Raw genomic sequence first — 22375 nt, forward strand, 5'->3', positions numbered from 1 at the left:
ACTCCGACACAGGATACCAGTATACCGACACAGGCACTCATTTTGCCAACCTCAAAAGGATGACAGGCAGAGTCAACCCCACCTGGTATTAATTCAACAGCAAGTGAGATTTGAACTTGGGATCCCAAGGATCCCAAGCCCACCACCCCAACCATTAAGTCAACACCAGGCATGTCATGCTTGATCCTATGCAGCAAGTCTGGATGTAATTGGGCTACAATTGTCGGAGGAGTAGCGTGACAAACAAACAAACACACAAACACCGGTCTGTGAATTATAGTAAGGATCCTATGGTATCTTTCAAAATGAGTGTACTATTGTGTGCTTAACATCCCTGATAGAAATTTTAATCCTCTTGTTTTTCCATGAGGAAGACAATTCCAAATGACCCTAGATGCATTTATTGCCAATCTCATACTTTGCCAGCACTGAATACCATTTACATGTCGGGTAGCTAGCTATCGAGTGTAGCCTGTGGCTGCTGATTGCATCATTTTTTCTGGAGGCACGATGTGCCGCTGCTGCAGTACCCTCCTTTACCAGTACACTAGGATTCATTTCGCCGACTTTGGAAGGATGAGAGACTGAATCAACCCTTCCTGAAGTTAATTCAATGTCAAACATGGACTCTAACTCAAGACCCAAAGATCTTAGGCAAAAGCCACCTTAACCATTACCCCAACACCAGGCTTACATGTATGGTGTGTACATGTGCTTGGCTGGAGACTTTCTGGTCAACCCTCATGCAATTGGTACGTGTGCGCACACACATATGTTCGTGTAATTAAAATTTTTTTTTATTTTTGTCGAACATAGCACACACACAAAAATGGCGATGTTGAAGCATTGTGTTGAAATGGAAAACCTCCAAACACATTTTTCGAATGCACAGTCATTATTAGTGATTGCTTGAAAGTCGTGCTTTCGAGAACTCCAAAAGGTGAAACCTAAAGAATGGCGTATCTACAAATGTCGCACCATTCCACTTAACCTGTCGCAGTGGCCGATTGAGTGAACCAACGTAGCCAACACATCTATCAGAGACAACAGGAGATGGTTCGGCAATGTGTCAAAATAATATGCAGAGATGATGACACGATTAAAAGAGCAGGTTTAAACTGCAAGAAAATTCATGAACAAATGCTTTGTGATACATTGGATGTGCATGAGAAGCACAAACCAACCTGGCCTTTCCGTGCATTCATGCCATTCATTGAAGGAAGGGGGCTCGGCAAAAGTCACCTGGATGTGCATGAAATCCCTCTGCACCAACACATGCAGGCCTGCTGTGCGTGGGGCCAATTTGCTTGCGTTACTCCTGGGAACCCAAGTGGTGCGATGACAAATGAACAAACAGTGGTGGGTTGGACTCTGTGTGTCATTCTCTACTGGCTGTGCTGTTAATGAGTGCCCTTGCCTTCTGAGTGGTTAACGTGCCCTTTCCCATAGACAAGGGGGCAGGGCACGCTGGTTTGAAACGACAAGGCGTAAAACATGCTTCACCGTACACTGGACCTCTTCTTCCATTCCTGAATGGCACAGCTTGTTCATTGAAACTCAAGGGAAGGGTGAAGAGATGCTCTAGTCGTCTTGTTTACCGGTAATGGTCAGCAGAATCGGTATAGCAAATGGCTGGAAAGCTGTGGCCCTTTACTTTGTTGGGGAGGGGATTCTTGCCATATAGCACCCTATTTCCCCCTCCTCACTCCACTTCCAATGACCCAAGTCAGTCACCGTCCCCCTTTTCCTTGCACCATCCGCCTTCAATTTCTCCTTCCTGGAGAACCCTGCTGCTGGTGTTTCATTAGATTTTGACATTAAAAGCTCCAGTGTGGCTCCCAATAAGAAAAATATGTATCCAAACAAACCAGAGAGGCTCAAAATAAACTAAAAGGGCACTTGGTAGAGCGCATACCTCCACCACATAATGCCTGATCCACGAGAACATATCAGGCCCAATACATTTTTGAAATATCATGCTATGCAGTACTATATCGTTTCTGGTCCTATCTTTCAATGGTGAAGAATCACTTTAAAAATTCGAGTAGTCACATCCGGATTCAGATCTTCACCAAAATCAAATCAGTTCGTCCTTGTCACACACCCAACGTGTCCACAAAATTTCATCCGGATCTGCCAACAACTTTTTTGAGATATCCTGCACACAAACAACCAGACAAACAAAGACAGACACACAGAGAGGGGTGAAAACATAACCTCCTTTACCTTCGGTGGTGGAGGTAATAAGTATCTCAAAAGCTATACCCAAATTCAGTCAAGTAGTTTTTTTCGAAGGAAGACTTGGTTTCCTCATAATCATCTCATCAAGTCATATCTACGTGTTCGTTGGCCTAAGGCAAGCTTTTGTTGAAATAGCAATTCACAAAGTGAGAATTCTGGATGAAATAGAACATTATTTTTTCATTCTTATGTCATAATTGTACTGCAAGAAAGGAAGGTCACTCCAAGTACACCATCACTTGTAATTTGTGAAAATTGCGAAACATTGGACCTAAGATACTTTTCAAAGACGTGCTAGCAAAAAAAGGTTTTGGTTCAGATTTTTTGGATCTGATTGCATCTTTTGCAATCAAATTTACCAGGTGCACCATAATAGCTCGTACCTGGCTGACCCTAGTTATTCGGATCAACGTTACCTCAAACTTCGTCACAAATTAATTTTGCATCTGCCACATTTGGTATACACGTGCAGCCCCTAACCACCCTACCTTTCGACTTCTCTCCAATCCTTTCCTTTTTTAATACCTAAAAGGCTTGCTCTACCCAAATGAAAATATGTTGTGTCACGAGGCAGCTGCTTGACTCCCACTTGTGCATCGTGTTCCGCACACCTGTGTGCCATGTATGCTCACAGCAGGGCTTTGTGCACCAGCCATGCTCATTTCCACATCCCCAGCCAGTCAAGGCAGGCTGCAATGAAGTCGTGAGCACTCCTGCAAAGGTAGTTGATGGAACAAACTATATTTATGGCTATAATATACAGTTCATTGGGAAAGACTGGGACCTATTATTGTCATGTTGGGAATGCCAAAATAACATTTTTAATGGACCTTGCAGAGTGGCTTGTGTGTGGGATTATAGTCACAAGGTCTTATTTTACTTAAGAAATCTGGAAACTTAATGAATGATTCCACGTGTCGACATTGTCAGTGATGATTACTCCATACGCACAATAATGACCGTTAACATTGCTTTTCCCCTTCCAACCCTGAGCCTGTCTATCAAACGAGCTTTGCTTTACCGATTTGTCAGTCTTACCCTTGAAGGAAAAGTGCTGCTTTCATTCAACAGATTTGGATTCATGTTGAGTAACTCATTTCTTGGAGGAAAACTTCATTTTGATCTTGATTTGAAGCAGACTGATTTGCTCTTTGTAACCCGACTAACTCAAAACTGGCGAAGGCGGCCTGTACCTAGTATAAGCCCCCTAAGGATCCTTGCAACAAGATGCATCACTTGAAATTGATGTCACCATTAGTTCTTGATTAAACCGTACGTAAGTGGTGGAGGAGGGGGTAACCCAAGAATGTTTTCTTTTACCTGTGGAATTTGCTTTGCAGAATAGCTGTAATTGTTTCCAAACCTGCAAACTACACGACTTTAAAGCAGGCACATTTATGAGGGCTTAATTTGGACTTTCAAGCTATCAAGAGCGTGTGCCACTCGTGAGTGAACAAATGGTTCTTGTTACTTTTTCTAAGGATTGAAAAATGCAACTCTTGATCCAATCAGACAATTTATTAAGCACTGATTGCTGCTGCTGGTTTAAACAGTCCGAGGAGATGTGGCTGATTTAAATGGTCCAGAGAGATGTGGAGATGTGAAAGACGGCCATTTATTACCTTCCCCGGTGTTATACAGCTGACATTTTAGATCAGACACCAACACCTGCATCAGTCAGAAGCAATTTCTCCAGATGTGCAACACTACCCGTTTATTTCTGTTCTAACTCCCTTCCCCTTGTTTTGCCCCTCCCATTCTTCACTTGCTCCTTCCCGCATCACGGATTCTTCACCCAAATCAAATGCCTTTTCTGTCCGGATCTCCTGCCTACATCTGCACTCAGAAACCAAGAAATGTCCTCCGTGCGACAATGAGCAAACATTGGAATCCGTCACGGAACACTTTTGCGCGAGCGAATTTGGTAAGTGTCAGCCCACCTTGATTTTCAATTTACACCTCCTCTTATCAAAATTGCTTCCTCATTCCCAAATGTTTGCAGCTCCAAGCCTGTTGGTCCAACGATAAGCCTGAAGACCCGCTGTGTTTGTTTTCTTTTTATCAAGATCTAAATGTGTTTCTTTTTACAATGAATGTGTTTGTTTCTTTCTGCAAGCAGGTCAGCCACAGGAGATTGCTTAATCACAGATACTGGTCATCAAAAGTATACCATGTATTTATGGTGTGTCCTCCAGCGTTTCATGATTGAAAAAATGTCAAATTATTGCTAAGTTGAGGTTAATAGATTTTTGAGCTGGAGTTTTGGGATTTTTGAAACTTTAGGTATATGTTCATGCGGCAGATTAGTTGAGCTGGAGTTTTTGGATTCTTGAAACTTTTGGTACATGTTCAGGTGGCAAATTAGTTGTCAGAGAAATTGCTTTCCCAGTTGTTTTTGAAATTCAAAACAAATGTGATGGACTGCTTTAACTGGGCAGCATGATACTCTGATGTCAAATCGATGTAGTCATGGGTTCACCATGGGTAGTATCATATCTGACTGAAGCTGTCATCAAGAGCAGTACCGGTGGGGGAACAACGTCAAATAGCATTGCAATTTTTTTGAACCCTTACAAAAAACGAATCTCCTGTACATTTCTGATGAGACGATATATTATCAGGATCCCATGAAAAATAATTTGGAGATTTTTGTAAGGGGAGAGACATTAAAATTGGCTCTCCCATCTGCAATTTAGCACTGGCAGGACAGTTTAGGGGTATGTGAGCTTCGCTTTGAGCTGTCTCGCCTCGGTTTGATTCTCGACCTGGCTATAAACTGCCAACTTGGTGTTTTGCATGCAGGGTGATGCATCAATGTGTACGTCGTCCAATGTGTGGATGTTAAGTTAGCTTGAGGACCTAACTCTCAGCATGGGTCATTGGTGGACATTACATATCACGCAGTTCCTTTTATGAAGACGAGGCGAGTTATCGCTTGCACTGTAGCCAGATTCGAGCAACTTTAAGTCAAATGTCAGGCTTGGCCAGCCAGTTCGTGAATGATTTTGGTCCAAAACGTTTCCCAGCTCACTCTACCAAATGTCGGATTATTTGGGGGATGTTAAAATACTAGTAGTCAAATCTCATCTGCAATTTGTACATTTAATGATCCTCCAGTATCTTTATTAAATTTAGGTTTTTGGGTTGGAACAATATCAAAATTCAATTCCTCTATGTGGTTGTCAGGTATGGCTGAGCACCTTGCTTCGTTAGGAACCTATGGACCCATAATCACATCAGTCACCTGATGAGGCCTTGTGTTGCAAATGCTTAAACTCAACTAAAACGATCATAGAAGATCAATATTCTAATTTGTATAAATATTTTATTGTAATTATGTGCAATAATTATATTCTTAATTTGTTTTGTGAACATGTTGAAGGATCATTGCTTGGGTGCATACATTTTTTTTTCCACAGGCCTTGTGTCTTCATGATTTCCTGTCTGAGTTGGTGAAGCATTCTAGATCTTCTAACTTCCCACACTTTTGCTGTCCTTTTGCTTTGGCCGGTAGCAATTAATGACATACGTTCAAAAGAAAAATCTCCCTTTAAAAAATTCTTACTCCTTAAAGGTTTTCAAACTCAGTGATCCAAGTTTGATTTTGGAAGATGCAGTCTAAGAATTATCTTGAAAGCTTTTGTTGTCAACCTTGCTTGCAGGGATCTTTTCCTAAGGGAATTCTTTAGCTCAGTACTCCAAAATGTTCCATTCCAAGCTAATGCTACCACTTCTGGCAAAAGAGTAAGAAACAAAATGATCCTTAACCACGTAATGATTTAAAAACTCACTGAATGCCTTTTTGTATACTCAAAGCACTCTTTCATTCTACCCTGAATGGTTTTCCAAGTACGATGGCCATATTCCAAAGAACTGTCGTATCCTTTGACTTCGCGACAATTCCCTTTGAGTTGCAAAGACTAATTAGAACTATTGCTTCAAAGGGTGACCCAAATAGCAGTGGCTAACAAATCAACCATTCCACACCTGTCTCCCATGTCTCGTATTCACGATAACACACTGCCGCATGTTTCCTGCTATCTGTCACTCTAATCTTTTGCAATCCGGAACCTCTTGCCTCTTTATTTGTTATTGTTTGGATGTTAAAGAAACAAGACTGAAAGCTTGCCTGGCCAATCTAGCAAGACCATAAGTACTGCTCTTGGTAAATTGCCAGAAGATCACATGGAGATGTTTGTCACTTGTGCTGATGAAAGTTGCAAGTTCATAACAGTAAGGATAAAATATTTACATAAAAACCAAGAAACAGTTCACATTTGTCAGGAAAACAGTTCATCCTTCTAAAGACATGATATCTCAAAAGGCCAAGCAACTTGTTCATATATGTGCTGCAAACCACTCTGCAGAGAGCCTAATTGCAATACCTTTTCAATGGGAGGAGGTTCGCACGGAGGCACGTATGCAGCCAGGACGCGCAGGCACATGATTACAGCCTCCACCCGGCAGATTAACCACTTTGATTGCAAACACGGGCCATGCCAACTTGTGCCCATGGTGGGTTTAGATGGGAGGAGAGAAGGGGGAGTTGTAAATGAGGAACAATTATAACATTAAAATGTGGGAAGAAGCAAGGCTTGCAGCATCTCTAGATTTTATTCTCACATTACCAAGACTATGGATTCATGAGACCCCTTTCTCTGTACATAAATGTTCATTTCATGTACAAAAACTTAGCAACACACGAATATTAGATATTCACATCTGTTACACATGTACAAATCTTTCGGGAGCACCTCCAACCACCTCCCAGACACGTTACAATACATAATGTGTACGACGTACAACGTACATATATAAAAACATATGGACGGATGATCCTCCTCATACCGACAGGCACAAAATGCTTCTGAGGTAGTTTCATTGGCTAAAGCACACAATCCTGGTAGGGTCGCCACTCCCACACAACATTCTCGAAGGGCTTACCTTTCCCAGCAAGCGGGTACTCATTTTGCCAACCATGGAAGCTGAGTCAATCTGCCTCGTGTTATTATGGCACTGCCGGGGCTTAAACTCAGGACCATAAAAGATCCTGAGCCAACTGCTTTAACTCTTAAGCCACCACCAAACTTTTATACACAATCATGCATGTACATGTACATTGTGCTAGAAACCCGTTCAGATATTTAATGGAAAATAACACACTGCAAATATACAGCAGTGAAGAATAATGCACTGTATCATAGGTTGCCCCTTCACATGAAAGTTACACCACAAACATCAAATATCAAACTGATCCCCTTTTTCATCAGTACACAATTGACATTGATGCAACAAATCATGCGTTGATTTTCTCACCATACACCGGGGAATATCAGCAATGCAATTCTATACGTTGGTAATACAAAATGGGGGGGGGGGGGTTCCTCCCATAAACTATTTTCTTCAAATACCCACACAACCAAAATCACAAACCATCAAAACAGTTGACTTTGCTGACCACTCATGGAGCCCTTTGCTCCCAATCCACTGTTCACTAAGTGGTTTTTTTTTTGCTCCACAATGTTGTGAGCTGAAAGAGAATAAAATGGGTGGGCATCATCCTGCTGGAAAAATCTTTCAATATTTAAAAGATATTTTTGTCTGTAAAGTCTAAGTTGGTGGAAGAAAAGGAACGGTAATATGATGGAGAGAAGAAAGGGTACCGTGCATTCAAACAGTGGGACAAGTGAATGTGTAAGGGAATGTAATGATGAAAGAAAAGAGAGAAGAGAGGGGTGGACCAGAGTAACCCGTGAATTAGAGAGCTTGGTTAGGGGAGGGTTAATTGCAGTATTTAAAATCATTGAGGAGAGATTACGGATTACATGACTTCAGATGGTGATCCAATGCCACCTTGAAGCCTTGTAGAGGAGAGACTGATGGCAATGCCTCAGGAATGTGGTTCTACAAGCAATGTGGTTCCACAAAGGAGTGGAGGTGAGCAATAGTATGGATTTTGAGAGTTAAAAAAAAAGAGGGGGTCGATGGAAGATGCATGCATCCTGAAGGAACTGGGGTGGGTAGGAGGGTTGAAAAATCTTTCTGCAATGGGAGAGCAGTAGGCCTTGTGCTTCAACTTCTACATGGGTGATGTCAATGGTTTGATTTCCACAGCATCCAGGATGGAGTGGAAGGGGGGGGCAGGAGAGAAAAGGGGAGAGGGAGGGTGGGAGAAGAGGAGGGAGGGATATTGGAAGTGAGGGCTATACTATAGCCCATAAGGCTGAGTAGTATTCCATTGAACTATGGAGGAAGGCCTTGTAGGTGGTGAGAAATTAAAATTTATCTTGGATGTACTTGGCATATGGAAGAAGCCTGACCTGTAGTTGGCTTTGGAAACGAGCTTAGATAAATGTTTTGCCAAGGAGAGGTCATGACTGATGACGAGGTCCAGAAGATCCAGTGGCTGACTACAGAACTAAATTGTGGGGAAATATATAGGTGGGTTTTTAAAACTGTTTCTTTAACTCCGATTTCCAACCATTTGGTTGGCCTCAGCCGAGGTTTTTCCATCTTGGAAATGCTGCTTCTGATATGTCAGGAGTAGATGAATGCCCTTAATCTCAAACAAGAGATTAGAGCTATCTCACTGCACATCGGTACATTCAATTATATATGGCATCCCACCCTAATTTCTAAACCTGCACTAATGCTATCTCGGGTAAGCTCCAAGACTGGTGATCAGATTTTCTGTGAACTCATAAGCAATGGGTTGCTTTGGGTGGAATACAATCCCACACTCTTATTTTGAGGGCACTGTCACTAAAGATGGTGTTCTCTGAACAATGCTGTTCTTGCATTTTATATACATTGTGAACCATGGTGTCTGTCCATGCATTAGTCTGTCTCCCGTTTATGGCGGCCACTTCCCGCGCTGTATTTGAAAAGCTGCTGATTGGTTATCTTTAATTTACATTTCACTTTTCTTGTTGCAATATATTCAGTTACTTTATGTGCCACCCCTTTTTCCAGTAATCTTTAAAATCAACATGAACATCTGGATTAAAGTAGATTTAATACAGATCTTCATGAAATAACACACCATTTTAAAATAGCTATATTTTGCCCTCTTTTTAGACAAATCCAACTTCCACCACCCGATGTTGCACCACCATTTAGTGCTGGGTGGTATAAGTCACTCAGGCCTTTGGCTCCGAGTAAAACAAAGAGTGCAACACAATTAACGTTTTTAAGTCCATGAAATAATTTAAATTGATACATAAACTTTTCCCATCACTGGGGATAGGTACTTTTGCGAGTAGATCAATAAAACATCTGTCACTAGGAAATATATTGTATCACTTTGCAGATGACTGTTCTGTGCAAATAATTCTGTATTCCTACACCAGGTAGGCTTTTGCACCATCCCTTTTTGCCATTCCCGAGAAAAAAAATATATGGCCACCATCTTGGTTTTCAGGTGGGCCGAAAACATCAGGCCTACAGGCCTCTGCTGATTGCCTGGGTTTGTTGCCTCAGATTTCTATTGGCTTTGTTTGGGTTGAGTGTTGCTGACGATGAGGCGACCCCCAAAAAATCGAATCATACGTGGAATAAAAATTATTAGTAAGATTTAATCAAGAAGAGTTGAGAGGACAGAGGAGGTGAAAAATGTATACTTTGTGTCACCGGTTGTGACCATAGTGCGATCATTCTTGTTTTGGTATGCAGGGCCCTCCTGCCCAAGTTGGTTTGATTTCCTCTCCAAGCAGAAACAGCAGATGTCCCTTGATGATATCCTTTCCTATGATCTTTCCTTCCAGGCTGTGGTTCCACAAAGTAGCACCTGAGGAACTATGTTACACTTTGATCTATATTAATTATCCATCTGATCTTGTTAAAAACAACTTTACCATTTTGCCAATGATTCCACCCTGTGTAGAACAATACACCATTCTTGTGAAAGAGTGGCCACTGTGGAATCACTTTTGCCAGACCTGGAAAAGAGAAGCCACTGATCAGCTACTTGGAACATGGCATTTGATGATGGTAAGTGACATGTTCTGACGCTGTCTCTCCACAAGGATCAGCAATCAAACTATCCATTCCACTTCTTTGGACAGCCATTGGAAAAGGTGCAGTCCATTGAACTCCATGCCCCCACAATCTGCCAAAACCTTTCATAGGAGTACCATGTCACCATAGCATCAAAGGTTAGTCGCCGTCTGGGTATTGTGCAAAGAGTTGAGGCATTAATGAGCTGCCCCAAGCTCATAATGATGCACAAGGGTTTCATACAGAGCTCCATGGAGTTTGGCTTCTGGTGCTCTTACTTCCCACCTTGTTCTTCTTGAGGAGGTCGAAAATAAGAACACCTACACCATTTATAATCTCAACGCAGGAGGCAGATGACTTAGAATTGTCATTTTCCCACCGGTACCAAGTTAGTGGACTCTATTTTATACAAAATTACATATGGCCTTGTGCCTGCTGTTGTATCCTACTTCTGCCCTTCCCAAGCCATCCCAGGTCATATACATTCCTCAAGAAAGCTTCACATGTTCACCCTCCAAAAGACAGTCTGGTTGCCCACTGACATTCATTTGTCCTCTTATTACCTCAATTATGGAATAATCTCTCTGTGTCTGTTATCTCATCCTTCTCACTTCAGTCTTTCAAATGCACACTACCCATCACAACCTGATGCATTCACCAATGCACATTAACGACTATTTCTACACATGCTGATTCTTCCCCATTCTGGTCCTCGTGGGGCAATTGTTGCTCCTTTTTGTGTTATTCCCAATAGTGGAAACCAAGGCCTTCAAAATCTTTGTAATTTCTCACAAAGAAGCTGAGTTTCCGGGTCTGTTACTCTCACGTCCGGGACAGAATCCAAATTGATGGTCAAAGATCAGCGTTTGAAAACAGGAACGACTTGAGTGGCTTGTTCCTCATCTACATTAACAGCCCCTCAAGTGTTCTCAATAACATTCTCTTTATTTTCACCCACTGATAAGGAGAAAGCAGCTGCATAACTCTCTGCCGATTTGAAAACGATTCGTTTCTGGTCTGATAAATGGAACGTGTCCTTCAATCTTGAATATTTCTCAGTCTCACCCTGTTGCTCCAACATTATGATCAAACATAACATCCGGTCAGCCTCTTCAACTTCTAGGTTTCACCATCAGCCATGCCTCTCTTGTGCTGCCAACACTGCAAGCTGGCCTACAAAGCCAGCCACAGACTGTACATCCTTCATCGTTCCAAGTCTTTCCTTGAAAAATCAGCTACTCACAGTCTACAAGCCTTTGTCTGTAGCATGATGGAGTGCTGCTTTCCCCTAATGTCTGGTGCCCTTACTTCTCATCTCTCTCCACTGGATGCTTTGGAATCCAAAGCTCTCAACATCATTGGCTTCTCCCACAAAGAAGCTGAAGCACAATGCTTGGCACTCTCCGATCAAAAATAGGTTGGTGGCCTCTTTTTTTTTTACTTCTTTTCTTTTTATACCACCTCCATTCATTTCTTGCTGCCTCTGCTCTTTTAACCATCTGATCTTCCCCCAATGATTCAGAGATGCATGGTTTATTTGTCTTTGGTACGGGCCCAAATACTATTCTTGTGATTCTTGTAAAGGATGCCGTGTGATCTTTTTCTATTCACAAGTGGCTGTGCGCAGAATGACCAGCTAAATTCCCCCAATGAAGGACAGTGATTTTAATGATACTGCACACACTGTCTGTTTCACAAAATGGCAGTTCAAATTGGGATCTGTTGCATCAAATTAACAAATAAACAATTCAGAGGATAGCATCTGTGTTTTTTGTGCTAATTTAAATTCATCTCTCCTTCCCGAATGACAAAAACATCATGCAGAAGATTTCCCTTAAAACAGGGCCACTAATCATTTTTAGTGTCTATAACTTTACTAAACCAATGTGTGTCCACAAACTTAAGCCCTTGCTTGATGTGGCCTGAGAAGCAAAATCGCTCATTTTAGGATGGGCTGTGTGTGTGTCCCTTCTGGCCTTAGAGCGTGGTCGACACTGCCACACAGCTTGCTACTGTATGGCGCAAGCAGCCTCGGGCAGCCTCTTGATTCAAACTTTCAGATCAATTCTGTGCAGCAACACATGGGCATCCAGCCAAAGACCCAGGAGCAATAGGGAAGCAGACAGTCTTTTGATTGGACAGCAGCCAGCAGTGAAACCAGACGGGTCAAACTTCGTAAGGGCTCTGAGTTGAGTCTAAAACCTCTTGGGATTGAGGAATTATGCTCAGGATCATTTTATTGTTATAATCACACACTTTATATCCAATTTAAAATAATTGTATTGCTATAATCATACACTATACGCACTGCATGTTCATTTTAGAAAATGAAAAGATGGGCTTGCGACAAAGGTTACTATCTGTACCTGTTCACACCTCATTTAGTTTTCCAAGGGAATAGTCTTATTATTATATTAGCCTTCAACATTTGTAAACTGTAAACAGAGTGTATCAGTGTATTTGAATTGTAAACACAGTGTATATTCAGATTTTTGGTTTGTATACAGTCAAGTCTCGTGGAAGAGCTAGAACACTGAATGTATCAGGACGCAATGGGGCAACAGATTTGATGGACAATATAGAGGGAGAATTGGATAATGGGTGTGCTGAGAAATAGGGGGGGGGGGTTAACAAGGAGAGAAAACTTCATGGTTTTGGATTGGGGATGATTTGAGATGGTGGTGAACAGCTGTCTTTTGATGTACTATACCCCGTTACAGAGCATCAGTGCTGCTGAAGCAGTTTATTGATAAGGATTACACTGGGTGGCTTGCTATTGCCGTCCCAGCCATAGTTAGGGCAGGAATTTGTAAGTTGTTCAGGATGCCGGCGATGACTCGCTTACTCTTCACGAAGGACAACATGGAATCTATAACGTCCACCAAAGAATTCTTGCAGACAGGACACACAGTTTAACGTCCGTCCGTCCGAGAGACGACACACACATTGATGAGTCACTACCTGTGAAACACCAGGACGACAGGTTATAGCTGGGCCGAGATTCAAACCCAGGCGAGACAGCTTCGAGACGAGCACGCATCACTCTAGGCCATCTTGCCAGCCCAGTGTGTGTGTGAGTGTTTGAAATAATTACATGATTTGTATTTTCTATTATGAATTGGACTTTTCAATTGTTCCTTTCCACCTTTGTGAAAAAGCTTCTTCTTTTCTTTTTTCCTCATGTTATTGCATGAATTTATAGTATTATCCACTTTTATATAATCTTTTAGCATTGAACAGCTAATGCAAAACAAAACAAAAAGTCCTTTGGACTGTTGTGTTAAAAATGACAGCATCATTTAAATCCACCACATTTTCTGGCAGGAGCTTGAATTTGAGCCATGAAAGCGTATTTTTTTATCCATAATAATTAATCCTGTCATCATAAGTTGACAGTCTCGAAACTTTGATTTAATGCCTCTGAAACTGCAGAACGATGGAAAATACAAAATCCCAATTTGAAAACTCTTAATTTCACTGTCACAAATTGTGCATGTAAGCATGTGGTTCACTATTATGAGCCTTGGGGCAGTAGCGACAGCAGAATGTAAATGCATTATGAGAAGCAGATGTGAAAACATTTAAAACTAACCACAGCAGTTTAAATATGTTGTTTGTATTGCTTCTTGCAGTATTTTTGCAACGCACATAAGAATTTTTTTTTTTTTTAAACCATGGAAATTAAGCGTAAAATTTTCTTTCCAGCTTTCAACAAGACAATAAAACAGATGTTCTGCTACGAAGCCCGAATCTTTGCATTGCATTTTCAAACTCAGAACTTCAATCCCGGCATCATCGCAATGATAATTAACTCCGAGGCCTCAAATGCACAATACATAGTCATGAAAATCGTTAAATGTCAATTTGGAGGTGTAATGACATCCTAAAGCAATTTGATGTTCTTATATTTTCTGCCTGCAAACCATCACATGGGTAATTTGTCATTCAGATATATTTGGAACCGTTAATGGTCAGCACGAATGTTTACGAGACATCCAATTCCACATGGATATGCTGGAGTTTCTGCAGAATTTTTCACCCATCCCATTGAGTCCTGCTGCAATCATTGGTGACTGGCAAATGAGCAGACATGATGCCCAGATGGAAGTGTGGTTAGCAAGTCCCCTGTGGTCATCCGTTGTTGGAACAGTCCCCATTTTACCCAAGCAGTCGTTTTGTGCAGAGTTGCCGATGGACGAGTGCTTGTGTGTAAAAATATACGCATCTGTTAAGCATTAGAACAAAATGGCATTGCTTGGCTTGCAACCAGGCCTTAACACCGATGAAGAATTTTTCTGGAAATTACGCAGACTTCACCCTCGGGAAGTTGGTGTCAGCAGAGGGCCTGAATGATTAGCAAATGGTAAACAAGGCAATGACAGTGAAGATTTGGCAAGTTAAAAAAAAAAAATCTAAAAAAATCTTTGCATTGCAATGTAATAAATGTACATGGGTCGACGTTCATCGTTTAAATTTTTTTTAGCCCATCTGTCCCATATTTATTCTGCAATCCATTTCCAGATTGAAAAACATTTTAGCCTCGAAGCATAGTGAATAAAAAGATACCAACATGTGCGCTTTTATGAGTCTTTTCAAACGTATCGCACTTTGGGAATTCTTAAAGAAAAGTTAAATGTATAATTTTAAAGTTCACCGTTCAATATTTATTCCCATTTTTGATATACGAGTGTTTTTCACGGAAATTCCATGCATTTCATCATGCACTTAGCTTTGCTTGGAAACATGCACACAAGCTGTGTATATTCTATGCCTCAAAAGTTACTACTTGTTCCAACGTCAATGAAGTGCAGTGCAATTTGTTTTTCTCTGTTCATGCTAAGAAGTCTTGTGATAATCTTCAGGATGTACAAACTTATCAATTTTGTTTCCTTCTCGTTTTTTTTTTAATCGCATTAAATTGTCCTTAAAATTATGAAAAAAATAAAAGTGCATATTAATTATTTTTCTGAACATTTTAAGCTGGAGTTGCTTAAGATTTTTTCCCCCCTAATTCCCACATTCTGCGGGGGTGTTTTTTTCTAAGTTTGTTGGCCACACTTGTTTGTAATGTTTGTAATGGCCACACTTGTAACATACTCCAAATGCTAGTTTTCTTCACAGCAGATCATGTATGTGCTGTCGGATTGGGCCCAAACTTGAAAATGTTTAAAAACTCAAGTTTAGACTTTCAAACTTCCCCAATTGTTTTTTCAGCTTTTTCAATTGATATACATATAGTACAGGTGGTTTCATACTATCAAGGTAAAGGATAAGATAACGTCACAATATTTGTCTTTATCGCTCTAATCCTAGACTTCATGCAAACAAGACCACCAACAATCAACCTTGGGTGGTCTTGCAGATTAGCCTGGACTGTGAACCCACAATGAAGCAAAAGAGATTATAATATGAAATGTGGTGAAATGTTTTCCAGAGAAGTTATTTATAACGTTGTCCTCTAAAAAGGTTCATTTAAATGTATGCCGAGTTTAATTACAACATTAATACGTGGTAACTTGAGAGTTAAGGAACCAGCCTCAAATGGTGGAGGTGGTGGAGCTGTGGGGGTTGGGGAGTGGGGTGGGTAAAACCTTTTTGGACAGTATTTTGGCAGAAGGTTTGTAAACTAGAAGACTGCAAGAAGTGGAGAAAACAGGGAATTGACACCAGAAGTTTCTGTTGAAATAAGAGGATGGTGATGGAGCATGGAAAGGTGAGAACAATTGCAGCTTAAACTGTTTAAGCCAAATAAAGGTGGTCCTGCTGTGAAAATAACAAGAAGGTCAGTGACCTCTAAGCATTTGTTACATATTCATTGATAGCAGGAGGGAGCTTAATTTCCTGTTCCCACAATGAGAAAAGCTTCTTTCATCAGATTAGCGAGGGCCGGTCTCGAGTGGACTGTAAACTTGCATGATCCACATTCAGGACCGTGTCCCAAATCCCAGAAGCACAAATAACGTGTTCCTCAAATAGATGCTAATTTTATTTTCTGTCGTTTAAGCCTCTCTGCTAATTTATACCCCCTGCAATGGAGATATCAGCATCTATTAGTGGTACTTAAACACATCATGCATGGGAATAACAAGAACAAGCAAAGTTTATAAACATACAAACACATTATATATAGGTGTGTGCAAAAACGCCATTGGTCCATTGTCTCTTGAAAATAATAAGATCGGTACATAAGTCTATCACGAGGATCTTGAAAAGGAAGGTGTGTTTTATGGCATTGTCAGATTGAGGTAGTGTCTACCTCATATGTATGTATGTATGTATGTATGTATGTATGTATGTATGTATGTATGTATAGTGGAGGGTATGGCGATATGGTATGGGGAAAATTTTTATAGCATCTCTGAGGATTTCCTGATGTATTTTATGGCAGACACAAATCCCATGATTCATGAGAATAAGAGAAACAAGTGAAATTTCATGGAGGGTGGAAGCCAGGCACATTGAAGATCGGTAATATTTTTCAAGATGTTAAAATTTCAAGTTATTAAAAATATTTAGTCAGAATTTCGATATGAAGTATTATGTTTTGCCATGGGCCTTATATGGTTACATACAAAAGAACTATGGCAAGTCCCAGGTCAAAACGCACCGAGTTGAAATTTCACGCTCTATTCAGAATCTTCAGATGAGAGAAAAAGAGGAACAAATGAGAAAAGAAGAGCAGTGAGCCAGGATTTTTGTGAGTTTCACTCGAAATGGGCTACTGGCAGTCTGCGTGTGACTTAAAGAAACCTGGGCAGAGCGCGGAAAGGGCCGATGATGCAAGACCAGGAAGGAGGTGGTGGAAGACATAGAAGCCAGTGAAGGCCATATTGATGTGGGAGTAACAGGCTCAGAAGATTCATCTTCATCAGGGGCGATTCCAATGATGTCAAGGGCCTTTGTCTCTGTGGCATCAACATGTGAAAGATGTGAGATGGGGCGCCACCTCAAAGGGGAGTACAGTCATCTACAGAGCTGTAGATTTGGGTCTTGGAAGCTGTTAGACGTTTGTATTTACCAAGGAAAGACTTGACGTGACAAAATATGTCAAGTATTGACTTTAAAGGCCAACTTGGATATATGGTTTGCCCATTTGGCTGAATGGTGAAGCCCAAAAGTTTGATGGACGAAGGTTTTTCATAGGTTTGCCAAATGGTCCTTTAGGAGAGACAGAGAGAGTATGAGATTTGTCAGGGTTCAAATACATATTCCATGGGTTGGACCAGCTCCTTATTCTATCAAGATTTGCAGAGAGGGAAGATATTGCTGTTTGCCTATTTGATGGATGAGGGATGCCACGACGGACAGTGTAGTCATCAGCAAAATGATAAGGAGGGTTTTTGAGAGAATCAGAAACATCATTGAAGAAAATGAGGAATATGATTGGGCTCAAGACACTGCCTTGGGGCACTCATGTCTTGGCAGGGAGAGGTAATGAAAGGATCCCGTTGAGAAACATGTGCAGGAAGTCAGTAAGCCATGAGAGGAGGTGGCATTGGATGCCATAGGCTGAGAGTTTTGAGAGCAAGGCAGGGTGCAGGACTTTGTCAATGCTCAATACATGTCCAGAGAGACGGCCCTGATCTCTTTTCTGAGATTCATGGCCTCCACTCATTGTTGGCGAGCAGAAGCAGCATGTTGAGAAAGGAAAGATTGGGTCAGAAACTGATCAGTTTTATATCAGACCATTGGAGAAAAGGAAGAATTTCATGTCTCTTGCTATGATGGATTTCATAACTTTGCTGATAATATTAGAAGTAATTCCATGGACTGCAAGAAGAACAAACAAATCAGAGCTTTAATAAATTAGACCACCATGGGCATTCGAATTACTGATGTCAAAAATAAACTGTCGTACTTTGGGCACATTATGCATGCAGAAAATGAAAGTCTGGAGAAGCCAAAAATGCTGGTAATGGGTGAAGGAAGATGAGGAGGATGCAGACTTTGTATGTGCTGGAGAGATGGGGTAAAGACCGCAACCAAACTATCTCTACCAGAGCTTCATAAGCAGTGCATGATCGGGAAGTTTGGAGAAATCTGATCATGAATGTCACCAGAAGGCAACCATGCCTTGATGGAAACAGATGATGAGATAATAGGCCTGAAGATAAGAGGATCTCTTTTGCAGTGATGTTGCCTGACTTCCAAATAGATGGAGGTGATTTGAGCCAAATGATCAGTTGAACAGTAGGTTCAGGTATTTATACTTCTGGGTCACACTATCTGCCATGATCTTTCCTGGGAAAGCCACATTTCCAAGCAGGCCTCCAAAGCCAGTCACCGACAATGCATCCTCCGTTGTGCAAAGTCCTTCCTTGGCACACCTGAGCTCCTGACCACATACAAAGCTTTTAGCCGCTGCCTGATGGAGAACTGCTCTCCCACCTCACACCTTTCTTGGCTTCACTCAATGGAAACCAAAGCTTTTAGGATCATTGGTATCTTCCGCAATGAAGCTGAGTCTTTGGGTCTCACTCTCTCACCGCAGGCAGGTCGGTGGTCTGTCTTCTCCCATCTCCTCTCCCTCACCTCCCCCCTGCTCTGTCTGTGATCTGTCGTCGTCGTCCACCCCCCCCCCCATATTTCTGCAGGGTGCTCAAGGTCCGCCTGCAACCCCTTTCTGGTGAAACTACCAAAATCAAGAATCACTGCTCACCTTCACTCTTTCATTCCTCTTTTAACCACCTCTGGAACAAACTCCCACACTCTCTTCAATCCCACTCTTCCCACCATGTCTTCAAAACAGCTGTTTACCACCATCCCATATCTTCCCCCATCCAAAACCATGATATTTTTTTATCCCTGTTCATCCACCCCATACCCACCTCCTTCAAATTCCCTGCTCTCCTTCCTGAAAGTCCCCCTGTGTACCCTGCCCCATCCCTCTGCCTTCCACAGATCTCCAAATGTCTCTGCTCACTACTGTTTTGTGCTTCCCTCTCCCACCCCTCGTTTACTGCTTCCTTTGTTATACGTTATGTTTGTTAGCTTTTATACAAGCCTCAATAATGTATACAAAAAAAAAAGAGCAAAAATAGGGGCAATACCCCTGGGTGCTCACATGGTAGAATAATGATATTCACATGGTAGACCGAGGAAGAAGTTAACGTGGGACGGAATCAGCAAAATGTACCAACAAACCAATGTTAGGGCAAATACCTATTTTGGGAGGCAACCCCCCCTCCCTCGTACACCCCTTAGACCCTGATTTTTTTAATGTCGTGAACAAACTTTGGTAGATCACAGGTGATGAAGGTTGTGGTCAAGTTTCATCAAAATTGTGTGTGGTTTTCAAAGATAAAAGCAAATACCTATTTTAGGGGTCATCCACCCCAAAGGAATTTTCAGTCCCTGTCTTGAAGTTGCATTCAGACACCGTTCCATATAAAAGGAGGAGTGCTTCGCGATTCCCTTGATTGCTGGGGGAGTCTCTGCTTCTAACAACACTACCGTTGTACACTTGCATCGCACAAGAACAGAACTCAACCGAATAGCAAATGAGCAAAAACTCGCAAAAAAGCGAAAACTATGGAACTTAGGTGGAATTTGTTTTTAAAAAACATTTTAAAAAAGACATATTGGCTGATGTATATTCCAAGTTTCAGCTAGTTTCACAGATGCCAACCCTCCCGATTTCATCGGGAGGCTTCCGAAAATTCACCCAAACTCCCGCCCTTACGATCACTATCCTTATCCTCCCGAAATTTTGATATTTTTGCACTGTTCACTAATCAGAATGTACTAGTATGAGAATTGAATGAAAAGCATCGTCTGCTACGTATAGCATGTGGTAACTCCATAACGTTCGCTGCTACCAAATTGTACGTAAAAAATTGCAAATTCAAATGAGGAGCAGCGAAACATTGGGTCTGGATCTCGCTTATGCGATCATGCACTGAGATTTAGTGCATGCGGTATGTGTGCAATACAGTGCATGCGGTATGTATGCACAGTGTATATGCATGCGATACGCTCACTGCATGCAGCTGGGCCCCGTACCAGCCCGGCGGTCGCGACCACCGTGCGGTGTTTAACAGCCGCTAGAGTTCTACGAGTCGCGCTGCAGCTGTGGAACATCGACTTCGAAGTTACCGATGCTTCAAGCCCTCGATGTTGATTACAAAATGGCAGAAAAGAAGCTTACGAAGACCAAGAAATGGTCTCAGAAGTACAAGACCGAATACAGTCTCCAATACCCGTGTATTCGAAAGTCTGAAAGAGGAATTCATCATGCGTATTGTACAGTATGCAGCGTTGATATTTCCGTTGAGCACGGAGCACGGAGCATATTTCATTCGGAAGCACGTTGGAAGCAAACGGCACACAGACATTGCAAAGGAGAGATCTTCGAGCACGAGTACCGGTACACTTCTGAATTATTTCACCAAACAAGGGACAAGCGAGGAAGAGGATGTTACCCGAGCGGAACTTCTCTTTAGTGGATTTATTGTGGAACATAACTTGCCCATATCAGTCTCAGATCATGCTGGACCTCTATTTCAAAAGATGTTTCCAGATTCAAAAGTTGCTTCAAAGTATGGATGTGCAAGAACAAAAACTTCAGCAATAATTGGTGAGTTGTCAAATGTTACTGCTTCATCTATTGCCGATATTGCTAGACTAGCTCCATTTAGCCGAGCTACAGACGGTAGCAATGACATTGGTGAGGCCCAGCTATATCCTGTCCTGATTTCGTACTATGACAACAGTGCTGGGATTGTGAAGCAAGGTTTGCTAAGTTTGCCTGCGTGCAAACAAGATTCCACTGGAGAAAACATTTTCAAACTGCTTGATCATGAGTTCAGTGACAGGAAAATTCCGTGGGGAAATTGTGTTTCCTTTTGTGCTGATAATGCCTCTGTCATGGTGGGCAAGCACAAAGGAGTCGCTGCTTATATCCACAAACAAAATCCAGAGTGCTACATCATGGGATGCCCTTGCCATATGATGCACAAGAAGGCGGCTCAGGCCTTACCCATTGAATTAGATGACTTTCTCATCGATATTTACTACTACTTGGACAAAAGTAGTAAACGCGTCAAAGGAGTGAAAGCACTGCAAGAACTCTGTGATGCCCCGACACACAAGATTCTGAAGCATGTCGCAACAAGGTGGCTGTCCCTTGGTCAGTGCCTAGACAGGCTGATTGAACAGTGGGAGCCACTTCGCCTCTTCTTCAAAGAAGAAGTACGAAGAAAAATGCAACCAACTGTAGCCAAGACTCTAACAACGAGCAAGAAGGACGGCACTGTATCTACTGCCAGTACTGGCACTGCAGGATCAAGCACTAGTGGAGCAGCATTCACCACTACCACTGCAGTATCTGCTGCGAAGAAGACAGCAGGGACAGCACCAAAACCAATGCTGAGAGCAGGTAGCATCACCGGCCCTTCATCACGTTCATCTACAAAGCAGATCCCTTCAGAGTCGAGAAAGACTGTGATAGTCCCATCTACAGGCAAAGAAGGACCCAAGTTAAGTTCTGCTTTTGCCAAATCACTTGATAGAAGCTCAGCAAAACCTTCGAATCAGAGGTCTTCTTCCTTGGCTGCACCTACCTCAAGCTCTCTCCTCAAACGTAAAAATTGGATCTGGTACTACGAGTCTGACCTCTTCTGCTGGCAGTAAACGCAAGTGTGATCGCCCTGCGGCTAAGTGAACTACGAGTTCTACAACTAAAAGCGCATCTTCCTCAAACACTGTGTAGGAATCTAGAGAAAAACGTGTCAACAGGATGTTCTTGTCTCCACAAACAAAACTCTATTGTTTCTTCCTTCGATATGCTAACAAGCTTTTTGAGAAGGGGAATCTTCTGCTCCAAAGAGACGAACCCTGTATTCATCTCCTGCACGGAGAATTGAATGGTCTTCTGAAAGATATCTTCGTACGGTTTTTGAAACCATCGGTGTCATCGGTTGCTCTGGTAAATGTACCCTTCTCTGACAGAAATCATCAGAAGAATGATGAGGACCTCATGATTGGGAACGATGCCAAACTGTATATAAGGGAACAAAGGAGTCTCAAGAAATCCACCTTCACTCTGAGTGAGTCAGACATCCAAGGTTTCTTCAGTGCTGTTCGCTCATATTATGTGAAAGCCTGCAATTACATCTTCAAAACCTGGCCGCTAGATGAT

The 22375-nt window shown here is 41.9% G+C and overlaps 1 protein-coding gene and 1 long non-coding RNA gene across 3 annotated transcripts in view; one reads left to right on the top strand and one right to left on the bottom strand.

The window, feature by feature from the left end:
* The window catches only part of LOC147034736 (secreted frizzled-related protein 1-like), a 113950-nt gene that overhangs the window by 34213 nt on the left and 57362 nt on the right, over positions 1-22375 (top strand). The window contains exon 2 of the mRNA XM_085888097.1: positions 4088-4165. Coding sequence (XP_085744223.1) covers positions 4088-4165 — 78 coding nt within the window. The remainder of the gene's footprint in view (positions 1-4087; positions 4166-22375) is intronic.
* Positions 2517-22375, bottom strand: part of LOC147034737 (uncharacterized) — a 91398-nt gene continuing 71539 nt past the window's right edge. For both annotated transcript variants that reach the window (XR_015060017.1, XR_015060016.1), the window contains 2 exons: positions 6627-6744; positions 2517-2954 (listed from right to left, as the gene is read on the bottom strand). This is a non-coding gene — a long non-coding RNA (uncharacterized LOC147034737). The remainder of the gene's footprint in view (positions 2955-6626; positions 6745-22375) is intronic.

Source organism: Eptatretus burgeri, chromosome 1, assembly GCF_056783735.1.
Source record: "Eptatretus burgeri isolate ZD-2024b chromosome 1, Ebu_testis_v1, whole genome shotgun sequence".
Lineage (NCBI taxonomy): Eukaryota > Metazoa > Chordata > Myxini > Myxiniformes > Myxinidae > Eptatretus > Eptatretus burgeri.